The 27,699-nt window shown below is 42.5% G+C and overlaps 1 protein-coding gene across 3 annotated transcripts; it reads left to right on the top strand.

Moving 5' to 3' along the window:
• Positions 1–27,699, top strand: kank3 (KN motif and ankyrin repeat domains 3). 3 transcript variants are annotated; one of them, XM_062395667.1, is made up of 13 exons: positions 1–105; positions 16,137–16,209; positions 17,523–17,605; positions 17,862–19,667; positions 20,086–20,188; positions 20,410–20,646; positions 20,776–20,866; positions 21,239–21,458; positions 21,681–21,823; positions 22,173–22,214; positions 23,586–23,786; positions 25,917–26,018; positions 26,993–27,699. In XM_062395667.1, the coding sequence occupies exons 3-13, from the start codon at positions 17,569–17,571 to the stop codon at positions 27,053–27,055; spliced, it is 3,045 nt and encodes a 1,014-aa protein (XP_062251651.1). In that variant the 5' UTR covers positions 1–105; positions 16,137–16,209; positions 17,523–17,568; the 3' UTR covers positions 27,056–27,699. The 3 variants fall into 3 exon arrangements, with proteins under 3 accessions (XP_062251651.1, XP_062251650.1, XP_062251652.1); XM_062395666.1 differs by having other exon boundaries at positions 17,519–17,605; XM_062395668.1 differs by lacking the exon at positions 22,173–22,214 and having other exon boundaries at positions 17,519–17,605.

Here is a 27,699-nt window from a genome sequence, read left to right as displayed (position 1 = left end):
TGTGTTTGAGTGTGTGTGTGATTTTCTTCTCCTCCCAAACTTTCCCTGCCTTCATCTGAAAGTCATGAGCAGACTCAGTGTGACCGGACGAGCAGAAGCCAGAAGGTAAGAGCCAACAGCCCGAGGGATCGATTACCACACATGAGGCTGATTGATTATCTCATTAGTTCCCGACTGATCGACTTTCTCAGGAAACTTTAAACCGATTCACGCTCCGTGGGTTATTGGTTCGAAACCTTCTCACTGAGTTCTGTCGATTAATCGATCACAGCCAATGTTATTGTCTCTGCAGCGACTGTAACAACCTTATAGTCTTTTAAATAACTTTACACAAGGTTGAGAAAATACTTAATGTCAGTTATATTTGGCTGCAGGAATGTGTGCTGTGATATCGCGTGTCTCACAGCAACGAGTTAATGGTTTATAGTGTTGTAATGTCCAATGTTAATTTTAAAGTTCTTCTTACAAGTGTTTCCCTTCAGTATTTTGACTTTTCTTTAACTCATTGTCACGTACGGCTAATATTAGACTTTTTAATTAATTATTTGGCATTTTCTCGAACTTATTTGACATATTAAAGAATTATTTTATTCTTTGAAAAAAGTTCTTCACCTGAAGCAGTGATTTCCATGACCCAACATGACAAAATGAGACTGGTGTTTTCATTGCAAGAGTCTGAGATGAAACGTGTCCTAATCTATAATTTAAGATTACAGTTTTCTCTGGAGACATTAAATATTCTTCTTTTGTGGTTGTTGCTGCACAGTTGGGAGGGGGGGGGGGGGGACTGCCCTTACTTCTCATTAAAACCACATCAGTTCATTTAAAAACAAATATTTTCTTCTAACAGATTCAACCATTGGCTTCTTATTGATTTGACACTTTCAGTTTGATTGATTTCACCTTTTCTGTCTCTCCCGCTTTTTCCTTTAGAGCCCTCATTTAATTTTTAGCTTCTTCTTAGAAAAGTGCCTTGTTAATGAAGTGTTTTCTCTCAGACACTGTTGTGGGTGAGGCTGTGCATTGGAAGGAAAGGACCCCCCCCCCCCCCCCCCCCCCCCATTGTCAGAAGTGTCTGTTATTACGACATGCATCCTCTCGACCCTCCTCTGTTTTCCAGAGCAGAGTTTTGAAAGCCGTGGATGTTCCTGCCGTTGGCTCCGCCAATAGTGACGCAGACACAGTGTCATGTTAAGTGTGATTACCCAAAACCTGCAGAGGAGGTCATGTCCAGATGTTTCAGTTGAGTTTAATGACGTAAAAATGTCATAAAAGGTAAACAAAAAAAGACCCTGCAGGCTTTGGTCCAAGTCCCAAAAACCAATTAATGACAGGATAAATAGAGAAGGAGGAATTTAGATCTGATGGGTTGTGGAATGAGCTTCTGAGAAATGCAGGAAATACAGGATCTCAAGTGGAGACCTCTGAGGTAAAATGATGAGAGCTGTTTTGTTCCGTTGGAGGAGCAGAGATAAAATCGTCCTCTTGAGTCAGTGTTAAGCTCTCGAGAGTTTTCTGGAGCTCCCTCTGGAGAAAGTGCTTCTGCAACAGGAGCCTGGGGTTTGACTTACTGCAGTCGCCTCGAAATAGATGCTCTGTAAGTTTAGTTGGAGGTGTGTGTCTGTGTCTGTCTGTGTGTGTGTGTGTGTGTGTGTGTGTGTGTGTGTGTGTGTGTGTGTGTGTGTGTGTGTGTGTGTGTGTGTGTGTGTGTGTGTGTGTGTGTGTGTGTGTGTGTGTGTGTGTGTGTGTGTGTGTGTGTGTGTGTGTGTGTGTGTGTGTGTGTATGTGCGCGTGCGCAGTGTCTGATACTCTGGACATTTACTCTCTGCTCCGTCTGAGATGTGTGTTAGTGCTGTTAGTTTTTTTTATTTTCTGTCACACACACACTTTTCAATTCAGACATTCTCATCTTGTTTACAACTTAGAACAGACTGATCACAGTTTATTAAATCCCAGCTGAATTCAATTTCCTCCTGCTCGTGGGTCCCTCTGCTTAATAAACTACATGCTGTCTTATTTTTAGATATATTACCAGTGCTTTTAATTTTAGCGCCTCAACACTGACAGTCACTCGACGTGCTGCAGAGACATGATGCAGCGAGAAAATAAGACAACACGGACACACAAGTGCTCAAGTCAAGTCTCAACGGTAAACAGCCAAACCGGCTGGTTTAATAGGCAGTATAGTGGCTTTGCAAAACTCTGCTTCAGTTTCTGCAGTCTGGTTTTATGTCAGAAAAACAAAAATTATCATTGCATTCAGCGTCTTTGTTCTATACACTTTGATGTCATACACTTCCTGTGATTATTAGATTCACACCAGTAAACAGTGAGATTCCAGACTTCTCTGAAAGTTTACAAAAAGTATTTCACGGTGCTTCAAGATAAGAAAGTGGCTTAACATCAAGAACATATGGATGTTTTAAAGTCATAAAATATAAAGGTGTTATATTGTTATTTAATCAGTGTTTTAAAAACATCCCTTTGGGATTTGCTTCTACCTTCTCACACGTGTTGATCTCGGTCATGTCAACGCAGCCGTGTTTTTGATTCTTTGCCATTTGTTGTGTCGCAGGCAAAAGCCTTCTGAGAAGTCTTGAGTCTGTTTTGAGCTTTCAACAGTATTGAAGTAGTTTTCATCTCTAGACATGATTTTTGTGAAAGTGATAAAAGGGATTTGTGGTGTTTTGACTATGTAGAAATAGTTTTTTGGTCTAAGTGGGACTTTTCACAACCAAGCTGTGTTACAGGACTTGAACCTCTAACTGGTTCCAGCTCCTCGTTCTGTTGGGACTGTTCTGAAGGACTCTGTTCGGTGTTGCATTCATTCCCATCCATGTTTTTTCTGTTTCGCTTTATTGCAAATGTCCTGCCTGCATCCGTGTTTTGTTGGGAAAAAAAGTATAGTGTCAACCAAAGTATGAAAAAAGAATTCCCACAAAGTTTGATTTGTGGCACAGTGAAATAAACAACAGGGGCTGTTATGAAACAATACTTTTTTGTATCCTCATATCACACGACTCTACCATCACATGACAAACTCAATAGATTGAATCAAAGAGTTTTCCAACGATGCAAACGTACAGTTCCACATCCCACGTGATGTGAACGCAGCATGAGGCCAGCTGCAGCGTGTCTCTGTTTGTCTCCCTCACCACGTCTCTGAGGATCCTGGTCTGGTCTGGAGATCTGAACGTCTTGTGAGCATTTTACTGGCATCCGCTACCTTGCTTCATATTTATCCTGAATGTGAAATTGGATTGAAAGTAGATTGGAAGAAGCATTGATGGAGTTGAAGGGGAACTCCAGAGTTTCCGAGATCATGTCATATCAGTCGAAGCGTAATTATGAGCAGCCCTATGGGGAAAGACACCCGCAACTCATAATCCTCAGTGTGAGATACAGTGAATTTCTGACACTGACTATACAATGGATAAAATACAAATACATTCAAAAACAATCTACCACTAATAGAACAGGGTCAACACATTTTAACTTTCTTGTTGCAGCAACAACTCTTCTATCTAAAACCAGAGCTGTGTGTTTATCAGTTTGAGGCCAAACTGTATTTGATCAATGATTAAAGTGCTAAGTTGATGTCTGCTGTTTTACAATCACAACATTAACATGCAGGACTTTTTTTTTCTTTCTTCTAATGTTTAAACACGTTCTCCTCTTCCTGGAAGTCCCAGAGGTTTGTTTACCTCATTCAACTTCAAGCATCTTTCTCTGAGGCAACAATTAGTTTGAAGTGTGGAGCCCGTGTGAAACCTGATAGCAGGCGGCTTTCATCCTAATTAGCAGGCATCCAGGCTTTGAAAATGGAAATTGACTCTTTCTGCTTCATGGCCGATTCCCTGATGGACTAGCTCCACTGAAAGCAGGAGAAGCTCTGCAGAGGTTGAGCTTGGGGTGAGAGAGGCGGCAGAGCTTTTCTACGCAGTCCTAGTTTTCACAAAGTAGAAAAACATTTGATTTGCCCTCAGGCGTTTTTGGGTCCGGACATGGGTCTGGAGTTTCCCTCTCACATGTGAGGAGCGCAGCTGGAGAGTCTCTGGCTCAGACGCGACCACAACAACAGCAACGTGTCCAGAGCGCTAAGGCGAGGGGCGGAGCCTGGTAGAGCATTCACATGCAGACACCTTGTTTACAGCACATCACCCAGCGTCTGCTCTTATCACCAGAAACTCTCAAACCTCGTTCTCCTTCCAAGTTGACCTCTTCGTCCGCATCTGAAGTATTTGTATTATTATTATTATTTTTATTTCAGTTTTCATCAACATGCCCACTCGCAGGAAAACGCTTCAAATGTCCAGAGCAACTAACTCGCCCGTTTGCATTCTCACATTCAACCCCTCTGGAAAATTTGAGGAAAACAAACTGAATTCAGTGTCTGAGAGCACATTAGTTTGTTGTTAACAGAGACCCTGTACACTTACTGTTAACCACAGGTTGTACTGTACGATAAACTATGTTTTGGCTGAAGTCGGGTGTTGCTGAGACTCTACAGAAGTTTTGTGCAGCATTATTTTATTTACCACGACAGTCTCAGGATCACAAGTTATTAACTAGCTTTTCCAAAGATTTGAGTGTGTTTTGTTCAGATGGTCTCATGACAGATTCATACTTTTGCCAACTGTCCTCACTTGATCTCATCGTCATGTCATCCCCCTCTGCTTTTCAATGAATTAAATCAATTACATTCTTTCCTTTCCATAAATTGTTTAATAGTTTAGGAGAGCTTGTAATAAAGACATCTTTGTATCTCAGAATAAAAGCAATAAATCTCAAGAAAATCTGGAGGCACATTTAGAGAAGGAGAATGAACTGTTATTTTGTGACCTCAACAAGGGCGGATCCAGAGGAGGGGCCCTGGTCCCAGCTGAAGTCTGATTGGCCCCTGTCTCGTCACAAGTCGTTTGATTCCTAACAAATAAGTAAAAATCATACACTGTGGGACTTCATCATTTTATTTATTAGATATTTGAAAAGTATATATGTTATGTTTTCAATGGAGAACAGTTTAATCTGCAACAAAAGCTTTTTAATATCTATTTCCACGGAAAAATAAATTCACATATGTCTTTGGTTAATAAGGACCTGTGCCTGGACATTGGACAGACACTTACTCACTATGTCTGTGACACTCAGTCTGTGCTATGAAAATATAGATATTTAGGTCTCAAATATACAATTACATTTTCTTTTTAAATCTGAAGACACTGTGGATATTAGCTGCTGTTACTCACTCACTTCTTCTGTTTGGAGCAGTGGATTAATACGATTTGGTGGTGTAGGAAGGATTTATTAAAGCAGCATAATGCATGTGAGATGAACTACAATGAAATCATAATGTAGAAACAGCCAGTGCAACAGTGTGGATTTAAACGTGACTGAGGGTCCAATCAGGCGCTCCTCCCTGTGCTATCTCTCCCCCCCCCCCCCCCCCCCCCCCGCCTGAGAAACACCAAATGAAAAGCAGGGGGCTAAAAATACCAAAGTTAACTCAAGTAGTGTCAGTGCTTTGGATAGAGACACTAGTCAAACTCTGTGTACTGAGATCAGTGTGGGAAAACACCAAAATAACCAGACGCTGCAGGAGTTTGGCAGCATCTGGTGGAATTTATTTACTTTACCAGGCAAGAGACAACTTTTATTTATAGGTTCTAATAATCAATCTTAAAATGTTCTTTTGTGCTGAAAAAATTTCGACTCTTGTGGGTCTTGCACCAACTCTTCAGATTCCTGCTCTGCCTAAACCGTCGACTTTGCTCAGAAAGCACCAAACCACGACAGCTTTTGGAAACGCTGACTCCAAGTCAGTGTGATGCCAGAAACCTTTAAACCCAACTTTCCCTTCATCGGCTCAAACAATGAAAGTTCTGTGGTGGTATTCAGACGTTCTCTGTCGCGGTCTTGAAAACATCCGCACTGTTTCTGCTTTTGAATCTGATGCCAGAGGAAGGACTCTGTGAGGCCTTGACCTTCAGTCTCACACTCTGAAACATGGGCCTGGTTTCCCAAACCCCTTGCAGCACAGACATCACCTCTGTTCACCGGCTCATAATGGAGCAAATGTTGTGCTTAGCCCTGAGAAGCCTGTGGAAAAGCTCCACTGCCCTATGAAGTCATAGAGGACGACAGAACAAGGTCCCATCACCAGGTTAAAGTGCTGAAATGACACAGTTTGCAAATGAAAACAGTCTTTTATATAAATCTCGTTTATTTCTCTAGCTTTTTTATGTTTGAGTAGCAGCCTTTAAATAATATGTAGCATAATAATACTGGTGCTACTTTCTGTTTGGGATTAAAGGTGATATAGAGTGGTTTTATTATGGCAAATAACTTAAGCCTGCCTCTTTTCAAAGGTCAGTTTCAAACCATTTATAAGAGCAAAAATTATTTTATTTATTATTATTGTTGAGAAATTAATTACAGTAGCCATATTATGCAAATCACAAAACAGGGTGGCACGGACGAACTGGCTGTTTTTTTAACAAAAAGGAAATACTGATAAAATCCGTTTTCACCTTTGTGATTTATTTTACTTCACTTGAGTCACCTGCAGGGATTAGTGGAAATCCACAGCCTAATCTGCAGATTAATTGATCATAAAGATAATCACTTTTTGCACCGTGGTCCATATGGTCTGCTGCTTTTTTTGTAAACAATTGATAATATAATAATGTTAAAACATGTGATGCTAATAAGGAAAACCCAAACAGAAGGATAGAAAGAAAATAAATAAATAATCTAAGGCAGCACGCTGATTTGAATAAAAACAAAAGTCAATGTTAACAGTCCTCTGCCTTTTGCCATTTTGGTTAAATCTATGTCTCATAGTCGACTGCAGGGCATCGACATGCTTAATTAAGTTTCTCAATCTCTTGCAGACATCGAGCGGCATCTCGCTGAGAGTACAGGAATAGTGAGCGGCCTGAATCTGAGAGGCTCTGTGATTCCCTACATCAGGGAAACTGACTTAGAGCCCACAAACATGTATTTTCCACAGGAGCAACTCAGCGATGATGAAGGTGTGTTCTCAGGAGCTCCGGCAGACATTTCAAAGACCTGCACAGATCCTCTGCCTTGTCATTACCACGACCCTCTTCATCAAAGCGATGCTGAACCGGTATAATTTCCAGCAGTGAAGGAAATTACATGATAAGACACACATTTAAGATGTTTCTTGGCAGAAAACAGTAGAGGCGGACATCTGGTCTTGTTCTGTATTTATGCAAATCAAACATCTGGAGGCTCCGGTGGCTACTGTAGGAGACAAATGGGTCACAGTCTCCTTAACACAAATCTAGGTCAACTTAGACAAACTTTAATATGCTCTAAACTGATTCACCTCTTTATTTGTTAATCAAAAAGCTTTTGTTAGTAGCGATAACTAGAGAAGAGGGAAAGTTGGTCAAATGCTGCTGATATTTGAGCCGAATGAAAAAAGTTCTACGGTTCGATTGTTATGTTGGGGAAACAAATCTGGAAAACAAGGTATGTTTGGTCCGAACTGCAACGTGACATCAGGGCTGGAAACTGGGTAATTGGGGGAAAAACTTGATTTGTGAGCACTGCTTTGTTCCAGAGAGGGACGGCCAGCCGGCAGGCATCGGTCTGCCTCAGCCTCAGCTGACTGGATGCTGCTGCTGCTGCTGCTGCTGCTGCTGAGATATGAAGTGCGTCCTGTTTGCAGCTGTTCAGGCTGTAAAATGACACCAACGTCATTGTTTCCAGAAAGAAACGTATAATGTTGCCTTTACAGTCAGGTCTATGGTCCTGTGGTTTTCCATGTTTACTGGCTATAAAACCACAGTGCAGTTTTCCCCAACAAATGCAACTTGTTCCTCTATTCCTTCATCTCTGCAGAGAAAATGCCAAAATAGAACGTTAGACTTTAAATGAAATGTACGATCATTCAGCTCGATGAATGTAGAGGGAACGAGGTCTGAGGGAGTTTTTCAAGGTCTACTTGGCATTTTGTCTTTACCTTGGGAATTAACCACAGTTCCTCCTCTTGTCTAATCCGTCTGTGTCTTCTGTCTGTTCATGTGACTCCGTGATGTTCAGGGTCTGTGGGATTCGTACCGTCTGCTGCAGGACTCCTTATTCCTCGTGATGCTGCAGATCAGTTCGACTCTCGCTGTATGTCTGGGGTTGTCGTCATGCTCCAGAATGAACTGGGAATGAACAGATGGTTTTACGCGACAGATAACAATCGAATCATCTAGCGCCTACAACTGGTGAACAGTCCTTAGGCTCTGTTGGTCATATTGGACCATGACCAGCAGTGTGCTGTTGGGTGATTTTTTTTTTGTGTAAAGCAGCTGTAATGAGGGTCATCATCTTTAACTCTTGAGTCTATTGTGCTCTGCCAGAAAATGGTGGTTTGGCTGCTACTGGTTGCGAACACGTTTCTGCCTCAAGTGCTTAATTTAAAGTACATTGGGGTCTTGTTTATTAGTTAGAATAAGAAGGAATGTGCACAAGAACTTTAGGTAACATACACTGGGATCTGCTTGAGCTGCATTGATGCTGGATTAACCGTCCTATGTGAGAGTCTATTTACTGAAATTCATTAATACAATTCTATTCTAAATGAGAAAAAATAAGAGTTGTATTTGCACTCACAGTATTATCCTTGTTTTAATTGGGTTTTGGGAATATTAGCTAAGTTATTTCTACACTAGGACATCCTGGAAAGGTATATATCCCGAAAAATCCATCTTCGTTGGCCTGGTGAACTGTGAAAACATCATAAAGTTGTGACCGTCTTCTGCTTTAGATGTGAAGTTTCCACGATAAGCATCAGCCCAGTTCACATGAGATGAAACTGAGCATTTTCAGTGGAAAATCACTGGTCTATGTCAGTCCTCGGCATAGTGGGCAGCTTGTCTGCTGGGTTTTATACAGAAACAGCATGTCCACATACTGTCGGGTCAGACTGGGGACAGACTGTTCGCTGTGGCGGAGAATAACCTCTCAGGCGCTAACGATAGACTGTAACGAGGAAATGGTTAATGGTAAGCATCCCACCTCTGCAGAGCTCAGAGAACCAGAAGCTAAAGTGTCACAAGACTCAAGTGTTGAGATAAGAGTCAGTTGCAGGAAATCCAATCTTCCCCTAATATTGTTATGATCATGTGTACAGGAGGATAAATAGCTGGGTTTATCATGATTCATTAAGTAATGGAAAGTAATTAAATCATTCTAAAAGTTATGTACTTGAAGGCAAACAAAAACATATTTCAGAACGAAGCAGTGGATGGATTTGGGAAATTTCTCTTATCGTTGTCACTGGAAGTCAACAGTCCTGGACAGTGGTGCGTCTTCACTAGAAGTTTGAGCCTCCAGCGCTCTACCACAACTCACTGCCTCTTCATCTTCAAACTGTCAAAGTGTTGGAGTTCCCCAGCAACTTTATTCAATTCACTCTGACATTTTGTGACACGAGGGGGGGGGGGGGGGGGGGGGGGGGGGTACTGGGAGGCCTCACTTAACTGTTCGACAACAGCGTCGCCACAAAGAGGCACAATGCGTCACTGTGGAGGCTGAATGTGCTTGATTGTGTTTGCTGGAGAATCTGGAAGGAAGAGGGAGGAGTGGCAGGACACGTGATGTTTGAAGTCAACCTGATTTTATTAAGGAACATTCTATATTTTTGGTGTCTGAACAGTGGGACTCGCTCGATGTTGACGATGTGAAGTATGATGTAGATGTGATGCAGAGATCAGGGAAAGATGGCATGTGGTGGCAGAGTCGTGTGCATCGAGGTGACAGAGCGCTGCTGTGTGTTTGAGCTTCAGTGTACACACACACACACACACAAGTGATACCAAAGGTGATAACATGTTATCTAAACTCAGTGTGATGCATCATGTGATGCTGGCCTCTGTGCTGCTGTCGGCTGCAGGATGTGCTCTGTGTGTGTTTCTCTGTGTCTGTTTCTCTGTGAGTGTGTGTGTGTCACACTGGTTGAGTGTTTTCCTGCTGCCTCCAGGAAGCAGCTTTCAGGACAGTCCGATGGGTTTCCTGGCAGGACCCCCCCCCCCCCCTTACCAAGTTCCTACTGGGAGACAATGGGAGGTCTCACACAGGGCATGTAGGGATGTGTGTGTGGGTGTGTATATATGTGTGGCTGTGTGAGGGGGATTTATTGGGGGAGTAGAGGGCTTCCCTTCAGGAAACTGTAGATTTATCCCGGCAGCAGAGAGGCCCGTGTTCCAGGCCTGAATGGCCTCATGAGGATGAAGGCATGAAAAAAATCTTCGTCTTCCCTCGAAAACAGATTGAGTCCTGGATTATAATGGGGTTTGTGTTTTAAATTAACTCCGATGAGAGTTAAAAGTTTTGGAAAAAGGATCTCAACTTGAGGTGAGGGTCTTGACTCTTATCTTCTAGTTTGATTCTGAGTCTGGAATCGTTTTCTTTTATTTTCTGTTTCATCCCCAATTCCTCATCGATCCGTTAGCTAAATGGATAGCCAAAACACAGAGAACAACAACCATTCAGGCACACAGTCACACCTATGGTCAAATTAGAGTCTTACTTGACCCCATTCTGCATGTTGTTGGACTGTGGAGGAAAGTGGGAGTACTGGGAGAGAACCCATACAGACGAGGGGAGAACACGCAGCCCGGAACCTGCTGTGAGGTGACAGTGCTAACCACTGTCCGCTCAGTTACATCAGATGAATACAAATGGTACAGAGAGCACTTCATATGATTAATGCTGCAGATTCGATTTATTTTTACAACTTCCTTTTCAACACTTATATTAAGTGAAACTAATCCGCCTAATTGTAAACACATGTCCTGGTTAGCTGTTAGCTCGCTTTAGCTTCCAGGCGGTCATATCTCACAGCAAGAGATAATATCAACTCTAAGCGACTGCTCAGTTCAGTCTGTTCCCCTTCACTTTTTCAATAACCTCCAGTGCATGGTGCAATTTTACACAGAGCAGACATTGAAAACATTGTGCACCCTTGACGACTATTTACGACAAGTAACCACAACAAGAGAAAACGTGCAGTTCTAGCCTCCCCACGGGATCTGGCCTCTGAGTCAGACCTCTCCAATACATTTCCAATTATTAGTGGGCGTTATCGTCGATTATCACAGAATAACACAACCAATCAGAGCAAGGCAACATGAGATGAAGTGCACAGCGACAGCAAGATATCCACGAAGATTTCCACAGCGTGCAGCTGTTTGTTCACTCGTTTTTGCCGATACAAGGAGCGTCTTTGTTCTGTGGCTTCTAAGATTTTTTTTTTATTTATCCACAATAACCCAGACAAAAATCTTTGTCATCAGAAAATTCAAGTCACGCTGAAAATCAAAAAATGTGTATCACAGGACAGAAAACCGTCTCGTCTAATCAGCCGAAGGCCTAGAACTAATTGTAGTATTAAATTAAGATAGAGTCTGAGGATTATAACAGTGAAGGTCCTCACAAGTATAATAAACCAAGAGTGTATGTGAGCATGGTATGCATCAGAGTGGAGGCCAGTATTGGTGGTTTGTATCCATCTCTTTGTGTGTGGGTCCAGATTTCTGAATGGTCCTTTTTCTCATTCCTGTCAGTGAGAGAGGATGTCGGCTTTCACTCACTCCCCACCCCCCCCCCTCTCGTGAAAAGGGTGGCGTTGGGGATGAGGTCACGGTTTCAAAACATGGCCCAGAGCCTCAAACCAGCACAACATTTCCTCTGCCATGAACTGAACTGACTGCAGGACGACTCAGTTTCCTCTTCTAAAAAAAAGCTCAGAATTTAGTCAGGGTGCTCGTCACATGATCCCTTCGAACCCGAGGAAAAAACGAATGAATAACAAATGATATTTCTAGGGGAAACCCTTATGGTAACTGAAACGCTGATCCATCGGAGATTGTTATAGAAATAAATATCCTGAGTCTGCTGTAACTCAACAGATCGAGGTCAAGTTAATTAAATCTTACATGACAAAGAAAACACACAGTGTTGTGGTTTGAATTTAAAGTGAGCTGCTCACATAGTTGGCAGCTCTGACCACAGTTTGAGTCAGTTTACGTTGATGATGTGGGTCATGGTTTTGTCATATCTGTTGATAATTATAATGTTGCTCTCACCAACAGGGTTTTTTGGCCCCAGAAACTATCCCAGGGAACCAGGAACCTTTTCAGGGCTGTGAAGCTGCGTTTCAACAGGAAACCAGGGACTGAATTGGGTCCTTGTGTGGAGCTCCACTTCTCCAAACCTAAGTGCCTGTGTTTGTTAGGCAGAATGTGACTAATTGGTCAAACGCAGAAACTCTGGGTACTTCCGTTAATTCATAAAATAAAAAAGCATTAGATGCAGCTTCTATTGGTGTTAGGGTCAGATGAAGTTATGTTGTCGTCCTCTGGTTAGTTTTTTCGTTCAAGTGGTCGTCAAAGTTGCATTATTATTATGATTGTTATTTACACATTGTTTCACAAAGCTCAGACACTTCATGATTGTCGTAAATTCAAACTGAATCATAATGTAACATGAACTCAGTTTGTCGTCATAGATATGGAAAATCTATGACTGTTCAGTCAATCTGAAGAACGACGCAGGCCATCTGTTCACAATCGACCAGTTAGAGTTCACTGAATTAAAGTGATACGCCCATGAAGCAGCTTATTGTCTTTGTATAAATACGGGATTGTGTGTGTATGTGTGTGTGTGTGTGTGCGAGCGTGCACATGCAATTAAAGGTAATTTTTGGGGGGCTTGTGTGAGTGTCATAGTGTGTGTGTGTGTGTGTATGTGTGAGAGAGTCAGCTGGTCAGGACTTGGGGTGTAGAGGAGAGAAGGAATGCAGCTTCTCACTGCAGTCTGTAATTTGCTGCCTGTCATCAAATCAGAGAGAAAACCAGCAACACTTGGGCTGAGGGGTGTGTGTGTCTGTGTGTGTGCGTGTATGCGTGTGTGTGTGTGTGTGTGTGTGTGTGTGTGGAGGGTGAGAGGAGAGATGAGAGTCATGTGAGGGGAAATGACAGTCTTGTGATGAGAGGAGACCAGGAAACATGGAGAGGGTCTGAATGATGAAGGGAAAAGAAGTGAGGAGGTGAAACAAGTACAGAATGAAAACCAAGAGGAGGAGAGTGCTCGGGTTGTGCTGTTAATTATGATTAATGCTCTACACAATGTAATACCTGTCCTTCTGTCCTGTCTTTTACAAATTAATGGTTGTGAGACGCTGCAGTTCTCTCTGCTGCTCCTCTCGTTTTTAACAATCTTTATTCATGGCGTCCCAATGCTGCTGCACCACAGATAAAGTCAGGTGGATTATTTAAACCGCTCCTGCAGATACAATCAGTCTAGATCAGTTAAACCATAAATCCATCACTGAAAATATAGTCTGCATACTTCCCTCAACATTAAATCCCAACAGCCTGTAAGGCCTCTGTCTGCCTGTTTTTTTTTTGTAAGAGCCGTCTACTAAAACACACGTCCTGTCTTATCTAAGGTGGTATTTAGATTTAATGCCACCTCCTCCCACAGTGAACAGACATGTAGACGGAGACACGGCCACTTGTGTGTAGGTGCATGTGAATGTGAGATTGAAGAGTTGTGTGTCTGTGTACGTCAGCCCCGGTGACCTGTCCAGGGTGCACACAGGAACTCCAGCTCTCGTGCCACACTACTGTAAATAACAAGCAGTACAGATACTGGATGGATTGTTGAATATAAATCGAACCTGCTTGGCTGTGAGAGTAGTGACATCTGCACTAAAAATGTTAGAACTGTGGAAGATAGAAAGACCCTCGTCTTGTGCCTGATCAAAGTTTAAATGAGGCCATCTGAACTCTGGTGAAACATCTGAAAGTCCAATTGTTCCTAATCTCATTGTGGAGTGTATCTGGGTAAAACTGTAGTCATCACATGTGCCTGGCATTCTCTGTAGCATGTTATCTGGTGTCACTGTCCCGTCTATGGGAATGACGTAGAGTTTAAGTAAACAGTTAATATTTAAAGATGCATACTTTATTGTCATTGATATAAAGCATAGCATTGCTCTCCTGGAACTATAGTCACACTTTGGTTTACTAGGATAATCTGAATTTAATAACTTTGAGAAAGAACAAAAAGGGAGATAAGGTTGGGGAAGAGTTATTTTAATTAAAAAATGTCTTAAAATTATCCAACCAAGCTGGATTACAGGTTACCAAAACTGACCAATAAACAAGCTACCAGTGAATCATGTGACTTTTTATAAGCTCTGGTTAGTTTGGTTTTAAACTGAACTTTTGTCTCTGATTTGGACCAAAGTGAAGCACTGAGGTCACAGCCCTGAAAACCTTGCGTCTGATTGGTCGGGACGCTTCAGCATCATGTTGGCTGTGGTCTGACCTGAGACAAGCAGCTGACAGAGACACTGAGGAGAAACAGAGCAGCGACTGATAAGATAAAGACCAGAAAAACGGTTTTCAGGTGGAGAAGACGCGGTTTCTCCCTCCATAATAGCCCATAATGTAATTTGTACTAATTGGTCGTCTGACTGAATGTTTGTGCTCTGTTCTTAGACAATAAACTGTCTGTCACCCTCAGTCTGAACCAGCAGATGAACTGTGTGTGTGCGTGTGATGAATGTGTGTGTGTTCACAGGTTATCAGCAGTCAGTCATAAGGGCGACCAGCGTGTTGCAGCAGCATGTGTCAGTGATGGAATGTGCCTGAGGCGGCCGGAAAACACATCTGTGCGTGTGTGTGTGTGTGTGTGTGTGTGTGTATGTGTGTGTGTGTGTTTGACAGGGTACAGGTTAGTTTTTCTGAGACTGTGTTCAGTGGTTTTGAGTTACATGTAAGAAACTGAGATCTGCACTATGAGTCTTTTTGTTACACAGCAGCCTCTGCAACTCCCTTTGTAAACCCCACAACCCTGTGACAGTGAAGTTTGTGTCAGCGCCGGCAGAGCTTCACCTCGTCACAGTTAACAAGTCGCACGTCGGGGGGGGGGGGTTCCTACACTTGGTGGTCTTATCCCGGCTCCTCCAGTCAGCAAGTTGAAAAGAATTTTGTAAATCCCCCAAATCCCACTGTGAATGGTTGATTTATACACAGAGGAGCTTTATGAATGAGACATAAATATATGTATCAATACAGCATATTTACTATTAGTCATTCAACTAGCAACTCCTTTCTTCTATAGAGAGCTGGCGTGAAAACGTTCAGAATCCCAATGCCAGTGAGTCATCTGCAGCCCTTCATAGGTTTTAATAAATGCTGTGCTTTTGTAAAACAGTCTAATGTCACTGTTTATCCAATGACACAACTGGATTGAAGAGTTCAGCCCAGGGACATGTTTGTGATCAAGTTTTAATTCAGAATCACAACTGAAATGATCTCACTTTACTTAGTAAGGTCAAAACGTTATGATATTAAAGAGAAACCCAACAGCTCCTACAATGATAAAGCAAATGTGAGTAAAAAAAAAAAGATTTACTGTTAATGGGATGAATCAGAACCAGTCTTGATGTGGGTGACCAACAGGCAAGGGGTGAGAGGAGAGAAAAGGATGAAAGGAGAGAAGAGGGGAGAGGTGGGTGGAAAGGCGAGAGGAGAGGGTGAGAGAGAGAGAGCAGGAACAGTTGTGCAACTGTTTTATATAAGCTCTCGCACACTGGTTGTGATAGTGACGGCAAAAATAGGGATTCTTGTAGATGTACTGATGATATTAATAAATAAGATAATAATAATAATAGTAGCATGATCATGGTGCCAATAATAATAGTAATACTAATAATAATAATAGAACAGACTAGTTAGAGGAAGTCACAGTTGAGACTAAATCGAGCGTCAGCGATTTCAGCTCTTGCACTGCAGTCGTAGTTATTTTTCATGATGGGCTGTAAGTTATTTCTGTTCCTGTGAAGTAGTGGTTTAATTGGTGAGGAGATTTCAGTTTCTTACGGCATCAGCTTTGGTTGACTGCAGATTTGGTGCAAGGGTGGAGGAGATCTGTCTGTTGCTCCTGAAGGTGTTAACTTGGGTTGAGATCTGGTGACTGAGCGAGATTTAAATCAATTTCATCCTCAAACCTTTTTACTCATTTATTATGTTTGTGTGTTGCTGTGATATTTGGTCTGGTACAATGACCTGAGTGTCCCTCTCTCTGTCTCTCTCTTCCAGGGCTGTGTGGAGCAGTGAGGAGGGAACCAGCCTGAACTCCAGCTGCATGAATCATTCACTGAGCGGCTGAGAGGTGCGCTTCCTTCAACGCAGCACAACACACAGCTTTGCTTTGAAACATCACATGTGCAGTAATCTTTGGCATCTGGAACATTTTGACTCTTCACTCTGTTGTGTGATCTCCAAACTGTAAATGTTTCTCTTAAATTAATTGTTTTACTCGTAAATCCCCTCGAATCCGAGTTTTAAAAAGGTGCTTTATACTTGGCATGGCATGATATGATATTTCTTTTCTACAATTGATTCCTTGGTGTAAATCTTGATCTCTCTTGTTAATGTGCAACGTTTTTCTGTGTCAGAAAAAAGCAGTTCTTAAATTCTGCCACGTGCACCCAGCTTTATTTTCCTTCATTTTTCACGTGTCTGAATAAATGGACATTAAGCCTGGAGTGAATAATCGATTTGCCAGGGAAGCAGTATTAATGTCAGTGTTCTTGTGGTGAGGAGAATCCTGTGGTTTCTCAGTAGAGCTGGACGGTGTAAGGCTCTTGTTAATGGAGCAGCATCTGTTTGAAGGTTTTTTGGACAATGTTCAGCTTTGTTGTTGACTTTGTTCTGAGGTATTTCCCATGACTGCTATCTTCACTCAACAGACTCTACACACACACACACACACACACACACACACACACACACACACACACTTAAGACAGGTATTTTCAGTCTTACTGACATATGTAGAGACTCTTAGGGGAAATCAGATTTTTGACTTCCATAATGACGATCCTCTGAATGTTCCAGCAACCACTTGGAGGGCTAGTACACACACAAACCGAACACACACACACACACACACACACACACACACACACACACACACACACACACGCACACGCACACACTCTCTCTCTGAGGTACGAATGATGTCAGCCTCAGCGTCCTTCAACACCTCTGAAGAGGAAAAGCAAACAAGCCATCCATTTAACAAAACCTCTATCTGTGAAAGAAGGGAATTCACCTTCCTTTGAATTGAGTCGCAGGTTGTTGCGAGTGCCAACAAGAAATACACATGAACCTCTTCAGGCCTTTTTTGCACTTTGTTGTACGTTTACTGCTTCTATAAAGATGCATCTGCCACGTTAGAAGATGGGCTGTGTTTGTTATTTGTTGTGTAAAGCTGTCTCCCATTAACAAAATATGTTGCATGTGGAGCACGTGAAGTCGATGCTTGCAGAAAAATCTACGATAGAGAATCCAAACACACACCTATTGACTTGAAGGAAAAAAGTGAAACCAATGTGTAATGTTTTAGAAATGATGTCACTTTGCTTCCTTTTCGTTCAAGTAGCTTTGGGAAAATGTAATTCCTGTGTTTCATTCAGACAGGTGTTGATTTGAAGCTGTGTTTGCTGAAAGGTCCGTGTCCTGAAAAATGACTCAGTCGGTGCAAGTGAACCCGAAGCTGCCTGGTAAGAAACTGCCATACAAATGTTGTTGTGTTTGTATTTCCACTCTTTGTTCGATTGTTTTGTAAATATGTAAGTGATGTTCCACTGAATGCCAGTTGGTGACGATTATAAGAAAAAATGCAATGTGTCAAAAGTGGATGATAACAAGCAAGGAAACATAGAAATAAACAAGATCGTTCTTTGTTTATTTACGAGGAAACTTCTTTGAATGCAGATGATGCATTGATTTTTCTGATTGATGTTTGTTGCCTTCCAGATCTGCGCTCTCCTTTCATCTACACCAATCAGGAGGATGCTGACCAGCCAGGTTCCTACTCCGTTCAGACTCCATATGGTTTCCAGCTGGATCTGGATTTCCTCAAATATGTAGAAGAAATAGAGAGTGGGCACAATCTCCGTCGGGGACCTATCAGCTCCCGCCGCTTGGGCAGAGGGGTCAAACTCTCCCAGAGGAGCACAAGCGTGGGCGGACGTACCAGTGGCTGGACCTCCACAGAGTCTCTATCTTCCCCTGCCAGTGAAGATGGCAGAGCTCCTCCACCGCCACCACCACGCAACCGCCTTGGGTCAGCACCCTGTGAGGGACTCTCTCTTTCCCCAGTGACCCTCCTCACAGTCCCTCCACTGTCTGCTGGAGCCAAAGTGCCCCCCCCTCCCCCGCAGCGAAACCCTAGAGTGGAGCGGACTCTCCTTGAAACCAGCCGGCGGCTACAGCAGGAACAAACCCACCAGCATCAGAATGGTGGCCGATTCCAGCTTGCAGATCCTCCCAAACATCTCTTACCCTCCTTATCCACTCAGCCTCTGCAGAGTAACTGGGTTAAACCCAGTCCTCAGACCTCAGGGCGCAGTACCCCTGCTACTGGCACCGCAATGACTCCCATCCCTCCCAGCCAGCTGCAGACAGTTAGAGAGCAGATGGCTACGGCCTTGAAGCAGCTAAAGGAGATGGAGGAAAGGGTAAAGGGTGTTCCGGCACTTGAGAGAGAGGTAGCCAAGCTTCGTGCAGAGAAAGACATGCTCCTGTTAACCCTGGAAGACAAGAAAGTGGCCATGGAGGTGGTTCAGCAGAAGCAACAGTCCAAAGAGTCTTCTACCCAAACAACAGAGACCCTTCAAAGCCAAAGTGACCCCCATATCCACGGTAAACAAACTGCACCAACCTCACCTGTTCATACCGGCCTTGGAAAATTTGGGGAGTTGAAAAGGTTGACGGAGAAGTTTGAGGGGAAGGAAGAGAAAACTCCAGAAGCCTCATCGAAAGTTTTGGTTAAAGTTCCACAGAAAGTTGCAGCTGTTGGAAAGAAATCAGTGGCTGCTGGGGACGACATGCCAATGGACTCTGTTGTTTTCTACCACAGCCAGGGTGTGAAAGATGCCTGTGTAGACACCAAGGTGAATGTCTGTGAGAAATGTACAGAAACAGAGGCCCCTCTGGTTCACGAGGAGGGGGTACAGGCCAGCGTAGAGACTGTAGAGGCTGAGGTTTGGGTCATGGAGTCACTACTTGGAGTGACCAGCGAGGCGCAGCGGGAGATTGACACCTTACAAGACACCATTAAATTTCAGCAGGAGACCATTACGACTCTAGAGGAACAGTTGAGTGTGGTTGACAACGACCTAGGGATGCTTAGAGCCAAGATGGAAGAGGAAACCACTAAAGTCATGTTTGAGAAAGCGGTTCTTGCAAAACCAGACACGATCCATGTCCAGACAGAGACAGTGACTTCTGAGTTTAAACATGTTGCAGTTCTATGCTGTCCAGAGGTGACTGATGCATGTGTAGGGGAGATACTGACACCAGATCAGACTGAACAGGGCACCCAGACGGATGCTCTACAGGAACCAGCAGAGCCAGCTCCTGTTGCACTGGTCAGCACTGGGTGTCAATGGGAGAACTTGTTTGAGGAAAAGATTGTGGAGCCAAAAGTTACAGCACCAAAGAGGAGACAGTTGACCATCGCCGAGTACAAGGTTTGTCCAGAGGAAGAGGTTGTCAGCACAGCCGAGAAGCAAGAGGACAACCAAGAACAGAAAACTGAAGCTGGCGACACCAAGACAGGTTAAGACTTCAGGATATTGTAGTTTTTTTTCTAGGTTAAGGTTTAGCACGTCATAAGAGCCTGCTTCAAATATTGAGCTTTCCACAGTATAAGTCAAAAGTTGATCGTGATAAAAACACAATGAACTATTTCAAGAAGTATTTCATGTTTTGTAACAAGTGTAGCATAATGGAGAGACTACACACAATATCATGTCAGAATAATGACGAGGAACTCTGGAAAATCGTATGAAGTACAATTGAAGATTACTGAACGAGGTACTAAATAAAATTATCTGTCAGATTTAAATCGAGAAATATAAATATTGTGTAGTTTCTGCTCCATCTACTGAGACTTGCTTTTGTGTGAGGTGCGTGTCTCTCTGGTGTACTTTGTCTGAACTATTGTTTGACCATTGTGCTTCCTACTTGACAATAGGTTTGCTGAAATCCATCATGAAAAGGAAGGATGGGAGTAACTCGGGTGAAAATCGCACCACTGGCAAGAAGAGCCTGCAGTTTGTTGGTATTCTAAATGGAGGGTGGGTAACATGAAACCTAGTTTTTATTTTTACCACAGCAGAAGGTTTGAACGATTGAAATAACACTGCACACACATCAGGTCACAGGTTTTAGAAATGAGAAACAAAAACTCACTAACTGCAGTGTTGCTTTTGAAGAGAGAGACAACATGTCCATAACATGTGAGGCACACAAGTTAGGAATCGATTCTCTTTGTTCAGCAAATATTTGTTCCTCCCAGGTATGAGTCAACTTCCAGTGAAGAGGAAGACGGGGAGGAAGAAGAGGACGAGGAGGAAGATGGAAGTTCTTCTGGAGAAAGTGGGGAAGGGGAGTGCTTGGACAGCACAGAGGAGGACGAGGCTGCTCTTGAAGAAGACACGTCCGAGGAGGAGAGGAATGTAAACCTGGACGAGAGCGATACCGATGAGGAAACTCTGAAAGCTGAAAGTTATTCATCTGATGGTGTGAAAGAGAAGTAGGTTGTTGTTCTGGGAAAAATTATATATTGTGTTAGTTTCCTGTAAGTTTGTAGAAATAGAATCTATGTGCACAAAGCGGTGAGTTTTCTGTGTTTAGACTTCATTCATTTGTTGTTTTGTTGCAGGTTTGAGCTGAGCTCAAAAATGCGTGAAGCCTGCCTCATTTTAAAGAATCACCTGAACGATGACATTAAAACACTGAAGAGTAAGGAAGTGGTGCGTCCCTGCATGCTTCTTCAAATCCTTTTATCACAGAGTTCAACTTTGAACTTCACCACTGTAATAATGCAAATGACAGGAATTTATAATTTGTATAAGGCCGTGTGATTGTATCGTATTGTTTGAGGATATTGTTTAGTCCCAGCAAACATCGATTAATGAACAAATAAACAAAAACAAAAAATCAGCAAAACGTTAGTCAGTGTACTAACTCAAATTTGATCTACAAATGATACAATCTGAATAAGAAATCAGCATGAATAAGCTTCAATAGAAATCCTCATAATAGCCTTTCCTTTCAGAATGCCTCAGATTCAGTTTTTCCAGATTCAATGCATTCTTACTAATAACCTGACTCTGGACCCTCAGCTCTCCAGCACGCACACTGTGCAGCTCGAGTGGTTCCGCGTCTCTAGTGCCAAGATGGCTCAGCACTCGCGGGTCTCCGACCACCTGATGGCGCTCTCTGAAGTGTCGTCGGCTCTGCTGCAACACGTCGTGAACATGACCGACGGCAACGGCAACACAGCTCTTCACTACAGCGTGTCCCACTCCAACTTCGGTGTGGTGGGACTGCTGCTGGACACAGGTCAGCGATTACAAAGAGTGATGATTGTGCTACTTGTAGGCTGATGGACAAGAGGAGCCCTTGGTTTACTGGAGGTTGTTGTTATGTGTATTTCTGTATGTTTAACACTTACTGAAATATAAAAACTGCTACAGCTAACTTCTCTAGCCTTCATGTAGTCTTCTAGCCAAGCTGGTCCCTTCATATGCCTAAACACAGAGACGTAAAGTGACTTGCCCACAGGTGTGTGCTGTGTGGATAAGCAGAACAAGGCGGGCTACACGGCCATCATGCTGGCTGCTCTCTCCACTGTGAAGGAAGAGGACGATATGGTTGTGGTCAAGAAGCTCTTCAGCCAGGGCAACGTCAACGCCAAGGCCAGCCAGGCAAGTCACCGTCACTCCATCGCAGTTCAGAGAGACCTTCACCTGGACACAGCACTCGTGTGTGGATGTCAGTTATTTTACTGCAGTCATTTCTTTCATACTCGTGTCTGTTTTCGTTTCAAAGCGAAATTGAGCTCCGTCCACAACATTTTTAACTCTGTGATAATCTCAATCCATACTAGTACATCTGAAAATGCATAGCTCGTGGCCATTGCTGATTTACACAGAAGCAGGTTGTCTACTCTGCAGTTGGTTGGTTCTAATTCAAGAAATACTACAAACAATTAACATTAATGGTGAAAAGTAAGAGCAGGGATTTTGTCTACTTTACAACGTTTTGTCTTTACAGCTTGGTAGTCAAGTCATGATGAGAACCATTTGGGAAGCGAATGTGAGTCATTATTTCCGTCATTTCTGTAACACAATGCAGATTTTAAAAAACTAAAACAAGGCCAACAGCGTTTCCTCGTTTTAGGAGATCTAAACTCTGGAACAGTGTGGACAGCAGCTAAATGTAGCCACAGGGAAGCATTTTAAAACTAAAACATAGAAGTGTGGATGAAGCCTAATGCTATGAGGTACACGCTGATTTTGAAATGTAAAGGGTTATTTATCATTTCATATTCTGGAATTATAAAAGATGATTTCATTTCATATAAAAAGATAATTCATTTTTTGAGTAACCCCTGATATCTGTGAAAACATTGTGTCTAAAAAGTGCACAAAGAGCCTTTGTGAAGCTGCAGTCACCTCCAACAGACAGAGGCATGGAGTCAGTCCTCACACAGCCTTTTAAATCAGTTAAGTCCTCTTTGGACGCAATCACTTAATTGAAAACTGAAACATAGGATCTACACATTATAGTCAAAATATAAAATTTGGCCCTTTTATAGCTTATTTATCTGTTACTAGCATTAAATAATTTTGTTTCATTCCTTTGCTTAATATAGACTTCGTTTTTCACCTTTTGTTGTTTCAATGATTGAGCTGTTTTGAGAGAAGGGAAAAACAGAAAATTATGTCCCGGTTTGTTTCCATGTTTATTTGAGTTGTTACAAGCATTCCCTGTTACGTAATTAATGAATGTTTCATTCAAAGCCACCGAATTAGGAAATAATTGATTATATTTCAAATTGGATTAGAGAAGTAGAAAGCCTGACATGACGCAGAAGTCATTCCTGAGAATCTGTGGACTTTTCTGTTGTATCTCTGGTTGATCTATCTGGTTGTGTTGTGTAGTGTTCGTGTTTGGACATGGCCGCCTGACACACCCGCACGCTGCCAAGTCACAGGACTCTATGACTAAATTTATAGCATCACCGGCTATAAACCAAATTATTGGCACAAGTTATTGTTGCTGTGTGGAACAAACCCCAAGACATGCAATGTAATTATAGAGACAGGAATTTAAAATGCACTATTTTCTGCTGAGTTATGGCATTTGCAAAAAATACTGAGAGCCAAGTAGAGGACTGAATGCTCTATGGTGGAAGGAATTTGCAAAAATATAAATCAGGGCAGTGCTGAAAAAGAGAAAAGACAGGTGCTAAGCAAACGAAGGAAAAGTAAAAAAAAGAGAAGACAGCTTTACGTTTCCTAGTTCGTCAGCACTTTCCTGAGTTGATAGTAAAACCGTAGAACCTCTAACCTCTTGTTTAGTTGGTAATATCTCTTAAGATATACATGACTTTTCCCCAAAGCTTAATGGACAATCCAACCAGTGTGTTATCACTAAATTATCTCTACTTCTATCCCTTTGCAGGCGGGCCAGACAGCATTGATGCTAGCCGTTAGCCATGGACGTCAGGAGATGGTGCGGGCCCTGCTCGAGTGTGGAGCCGACGTCAACGTGCAGGACGACGAGGGCTCCACGGCCCTGATGTGTGCCAGCGAACATGGCCGAGCCGAGATTGTCAAACTGCTCCTGGAAACGCCTGGCTGTGACATATCCATCGTGGATAATGTAAGATGTTTACGTTTAAGTCTTTTGGCTTGTGCAGTCCTTGAAACTTTGAGTGATCTACTCTGAGTTTGACGATGCTGGACCTCTGCTGAAAACATCGGAGCGTACTCTCTCGTCTGGGATTCAGCTTAATCTGCGCTCAGGAAACGGCTTCTCGTGGGAAAGTGGTCCATGCACTTTCCTCTGCTTGTCGTTTCTTTCTCCCTTTCTTATTCTATGTTTTGCTTCAGTAAGCAAGATAAGTTAAAGAGCCACCATCAGATTAGTTTCATCTGCCTTCTGTTTAAGTCACTGCTGTTTACAGGAAACACAGTCACTGGTCTACTTGCAAGCCCCCGGGGCTGAATTACAAAGCCGCAGCTCCACTGTTCACAGCCACAGCACAGACTCACAAATTTGAGCCAAAATGCCTTGCAAGCTAATGCACCTACATACCTTGCATCCATACATCAGCAGCAATTTTCAGCAATTAATTTTTTGTATGAATGCACCACAAACTGCAGTATTAAAAAAATGCAGTTTGTTATTTGCAAACAAAAAAGAAAAGATCTTACCCTGGAACACAACTCGCCTCACTGGGACATTTGTCCTGTATTTGATGGCTAATCTGCACAGCTGAGTATTTGAAAGTGATTTCACACTGGATTGGACTGAATGCGCAAAGAAGGAGAAGACAGACAGACAGACAGACAGACAGACAGACAGACATATTTGTGGAGTGTTCAAATCTGTCCCAGAATGAGTTGGCCATTCGACACAGGCAGCTCCTGGATTGTGTTTCAGTGCAACACAGCTGGACCTAGCAGTGGACCCAAGAGAGAAGGGGGGTGGGAAAATATTTGGAAAAGCCCCCACCTCCTGTCCTCCTGAAACAAAGAACAGCATGACATACCGGGACTGTAAAGCAGAGTGGACACGTACACTCAGCTGCACGCTCATTATTATTATTACAGTCTCACACAATCCCTGCATTTAATCGCATGTTTGTGGAGGTCGTAAAGTTCATTGCCGCCACACTGGAGGTTACGTCTTGACCCACTTCTGTTTGTTTCCATCAGGATTACACCAAAAAAAATAATGCTAAACCTATTTGCATCCCCAATTGGCAGAGAGACGGGGCCTGGGGCCGGAAAAAACACATAAAACTTCAGTCCAGATGTGGTTAATGATGCCCACAGAGAAGAATAAACACCTCTCCAGAACAGTAAAAAACTAAAGTCATTGTTAGCTCAGTGTACAAACTATTTAAGTGTTAGAAGAAAGAAACAGTTCCAGTCCTGCATTGGATTTTTTATCCTTATCTGTGAAGGCACACACTGTTTATTTGTTTCAATGTCTGATATAAGAAATTATTTTAATTTTAATTTATGCAGCACAGTCTAATGAGGTCTAGAGATAAACATGTCAGGAACCCTAAATGCTCAGTGAGAGTGTGAGCGCACCACTTGTCCAGCTGTGGCAGCGTCACTGGATCATATGGATGAAAAAAAACATGTGCAGATGTGATTTCCCAGTTCTAACTTGCAGCTGCACTGGTCAAGGGGTGGAACAGTTGGAACCTGTTAACTGACTGGGTGATGTCATTACTCAAATCAATTTTTTTCTTCCTGTGGGATCAATCATGAGATTGAAAAAATCTGATATATTAGCTCATAGAAAAATAAACACGTCATCATTTTTGAAAGGTTGTTTTTGACCGAGACATTTACTGCACAAAACTGGTAAATTCTGCAGGTTGTGTGATGAAATTAAACCATGACACCAAATCGAGTTATGTACGAAACAACAGATGCCTGCTTGCTAGCGACTGTCATGGCTGGAGGGAATTCTTCCAGATTTAAAAATACAAACGGTAACTTAGATTCAAAGATTAACTGATAAGATTTGATTAGTTAAGACTTTATGAAACGTTTTTTATAAAACACGCTTTTGATAACGTTAGGTAAAACATCACGTTTTTTTTTTTGTCTTGTACGTTGAGAGTGGGTTACAACTACGGGGGAAATTCACAGCTCAGAACAATGTGGCTCACATGTCCATCTCTGTTTTAGTTAGAAACTCATTCTGGTGTTTCCAGGATAGATTGACTAACTTTCTGCCCTTCCTCTCTCTTTCCTCCTCTGACTAAAGGATGGCAGCAACGCTCTGTCCATCGCACTGGAGGCGTCACACAATGACACAGCCGTGCTGCTCTACGCCCATATGAACTATGCCAAGACCCAGCCTGCTGTGGTGAGTCCAACCTCCCACCGACCCCCTCCTCTGTGAAGATGTGCCCACAGACGACATAAGAATTTAATTTAGGAAAACAGGGAGTAGAAACTGTGCTGGGTTGATTGAGTTGATGAAAATGGAGCAGCCACACAAGTGATGCACAAAAGAAAACCTGGAAAGAAAACATACTAAGGGGGGGGGGGGGGGGGGTCACCTTAAGTCAGTGCTGGTCACACTCACAACATAACTGACCAGTGAGCAAGTCTCTTGTATGAGAAGTGGCTCAGTTCCTGGAAGCTCTAGTTCTCACAGCTCTAGTTTGGGTGTGGGCAGCATTGACGGAAGGTGCACTGCTGCCCCCTTTAGGTGACACCAAGCTCCTGTAGATTGTGGGCAGAGCCAGATTCCCCAAAAATTGCATTTGATTTGAACTTATCTAAATATATACTTATATAACCATAACATTTCTTTAGTTATTCTAAAGATTTAAATGTGAATACAATTGAAAGTAAAGTGGTATTCATATTTACTGGATATGAAATATGTAATCTCTATCTAAGGTTAAATATTTGCATTTCCTGCAAAACTCGTCAAACAACTTCACTATATATGGCCACTTTATTAGGTACACCTTTAGACCCTAATGCAATCCAATAGAAGTAACATAAAGATACCTTTTAATGAAACTTGAAAACCGTGGTATACGTCTCCAATTATGTGACCAAAGCTTGAACATTATTAGCGTTTGTAAAGATGGATGTTATGATAGACTCCTTGTGCTGGACTAGTGTTGGGCGATATGCTCAAATCCTTCAATCAGGCAGCATCAGCCACACAACTGCTGATTGACGATATTCAAGCCTATGTGTGTGAACCCGTCACTGTAATGTCTAGGATTATACAGGTGATCCTTAGAAAGACCAGATTTCAGTGTGAATTCACTTGCTGAATAATAATAAAACCCACCCTGTCCCTCTCGTTGTATCTTTCAGGGGAGTCCAAAGGCCCAACAACGCAGCCCCACCACTCCTCAAAAGCCCTGGCCTGCGTACTGACCTGATCACAGCCTCTCGCTGAGGCCGACGCAAGAGCAATCAAAACTGGATATGAGCTGAGAAAAGCTCCACTGGAATTTACTTAAATATATATGTATTTATATTTTTGCCATATGCCCTGCATTTATAAGTATTGTTTATATGAGAAAACTATTTTTCCATAAACGTTGTGAATGGTTATATTATATACTTGACTAATATGAGATCCTAGCATGTCTAAATCACATCTCCAGCGCTTGATTTTTCTGTGACAGGAGCTGAGGCCTTATGTTTATTATTTGCACTTCACAAGTGTTTTACTGTTGAGGGCAACACACACAGTGATGGCAAGATAAAACAATAACTGTCCTTTTCCAAGCAAGCCCACACACTGATACAATATGCAACACAATACGTCACCATCTCATAGTGAAGCCCAGTGTTGATGCTTCAGGAAATGTATGTAGCGACTTCCTGAATTGGTTTCTTTGACATAACAAATGTTATACCTAACAACATATATGCTGTGTTTCTACCCTCTCTGCCCAGCCTTGGATGACTGATATGTGAACCTGTTCTCCTTCATAGTCTGCACTAATTGTTCATGTATTGTATGTTCATATAAATACAGTATATATTAAATAAACATACATATTTACATAAGA

The sequence above is a fragment of the Platichthys flesus genome, chromosome 9, assembly GCF_949316205.1.
Source record: "Platichthys flesus chromosome 9, fPlaFle2.1, whole genome shotgun sequence".
NCBI classification, from domain to species: Eukaryota; Metazoa; Chordata; class Actinopteri; order Pleuronectiformes; family Pleuronectidae; genus Platichthys; species Platichthys flesus.
This window is presented reverse-complemented; position numbering and strand designations above follow the sequence as displayed.

Excerpts from the sequence above, each read along its gene's own strand:
- kank3 (XM_062395667.1), top strand. The coding sequence starts at position 17,569 with ATGACTCAGTCGGTGCAAGTGAACCCGAAGCTGCCTG. Across the intron at positions 20,647-20,775 it reads TCTGATGGTGTGAAAGAGAA|GTTTGAGCTGAGCTCAAAAA; the intron begins GTAGGTTGTTGT and ends GTTTTGTTGCAG. Across the intron at positions 23,787-25,916 it reads ACATATCCATCGTGGATAAT|GATGGCAGCAACGCTCTGTC; the intron begins GTAAGATGTTTA and ends CTCTGACTAAAG.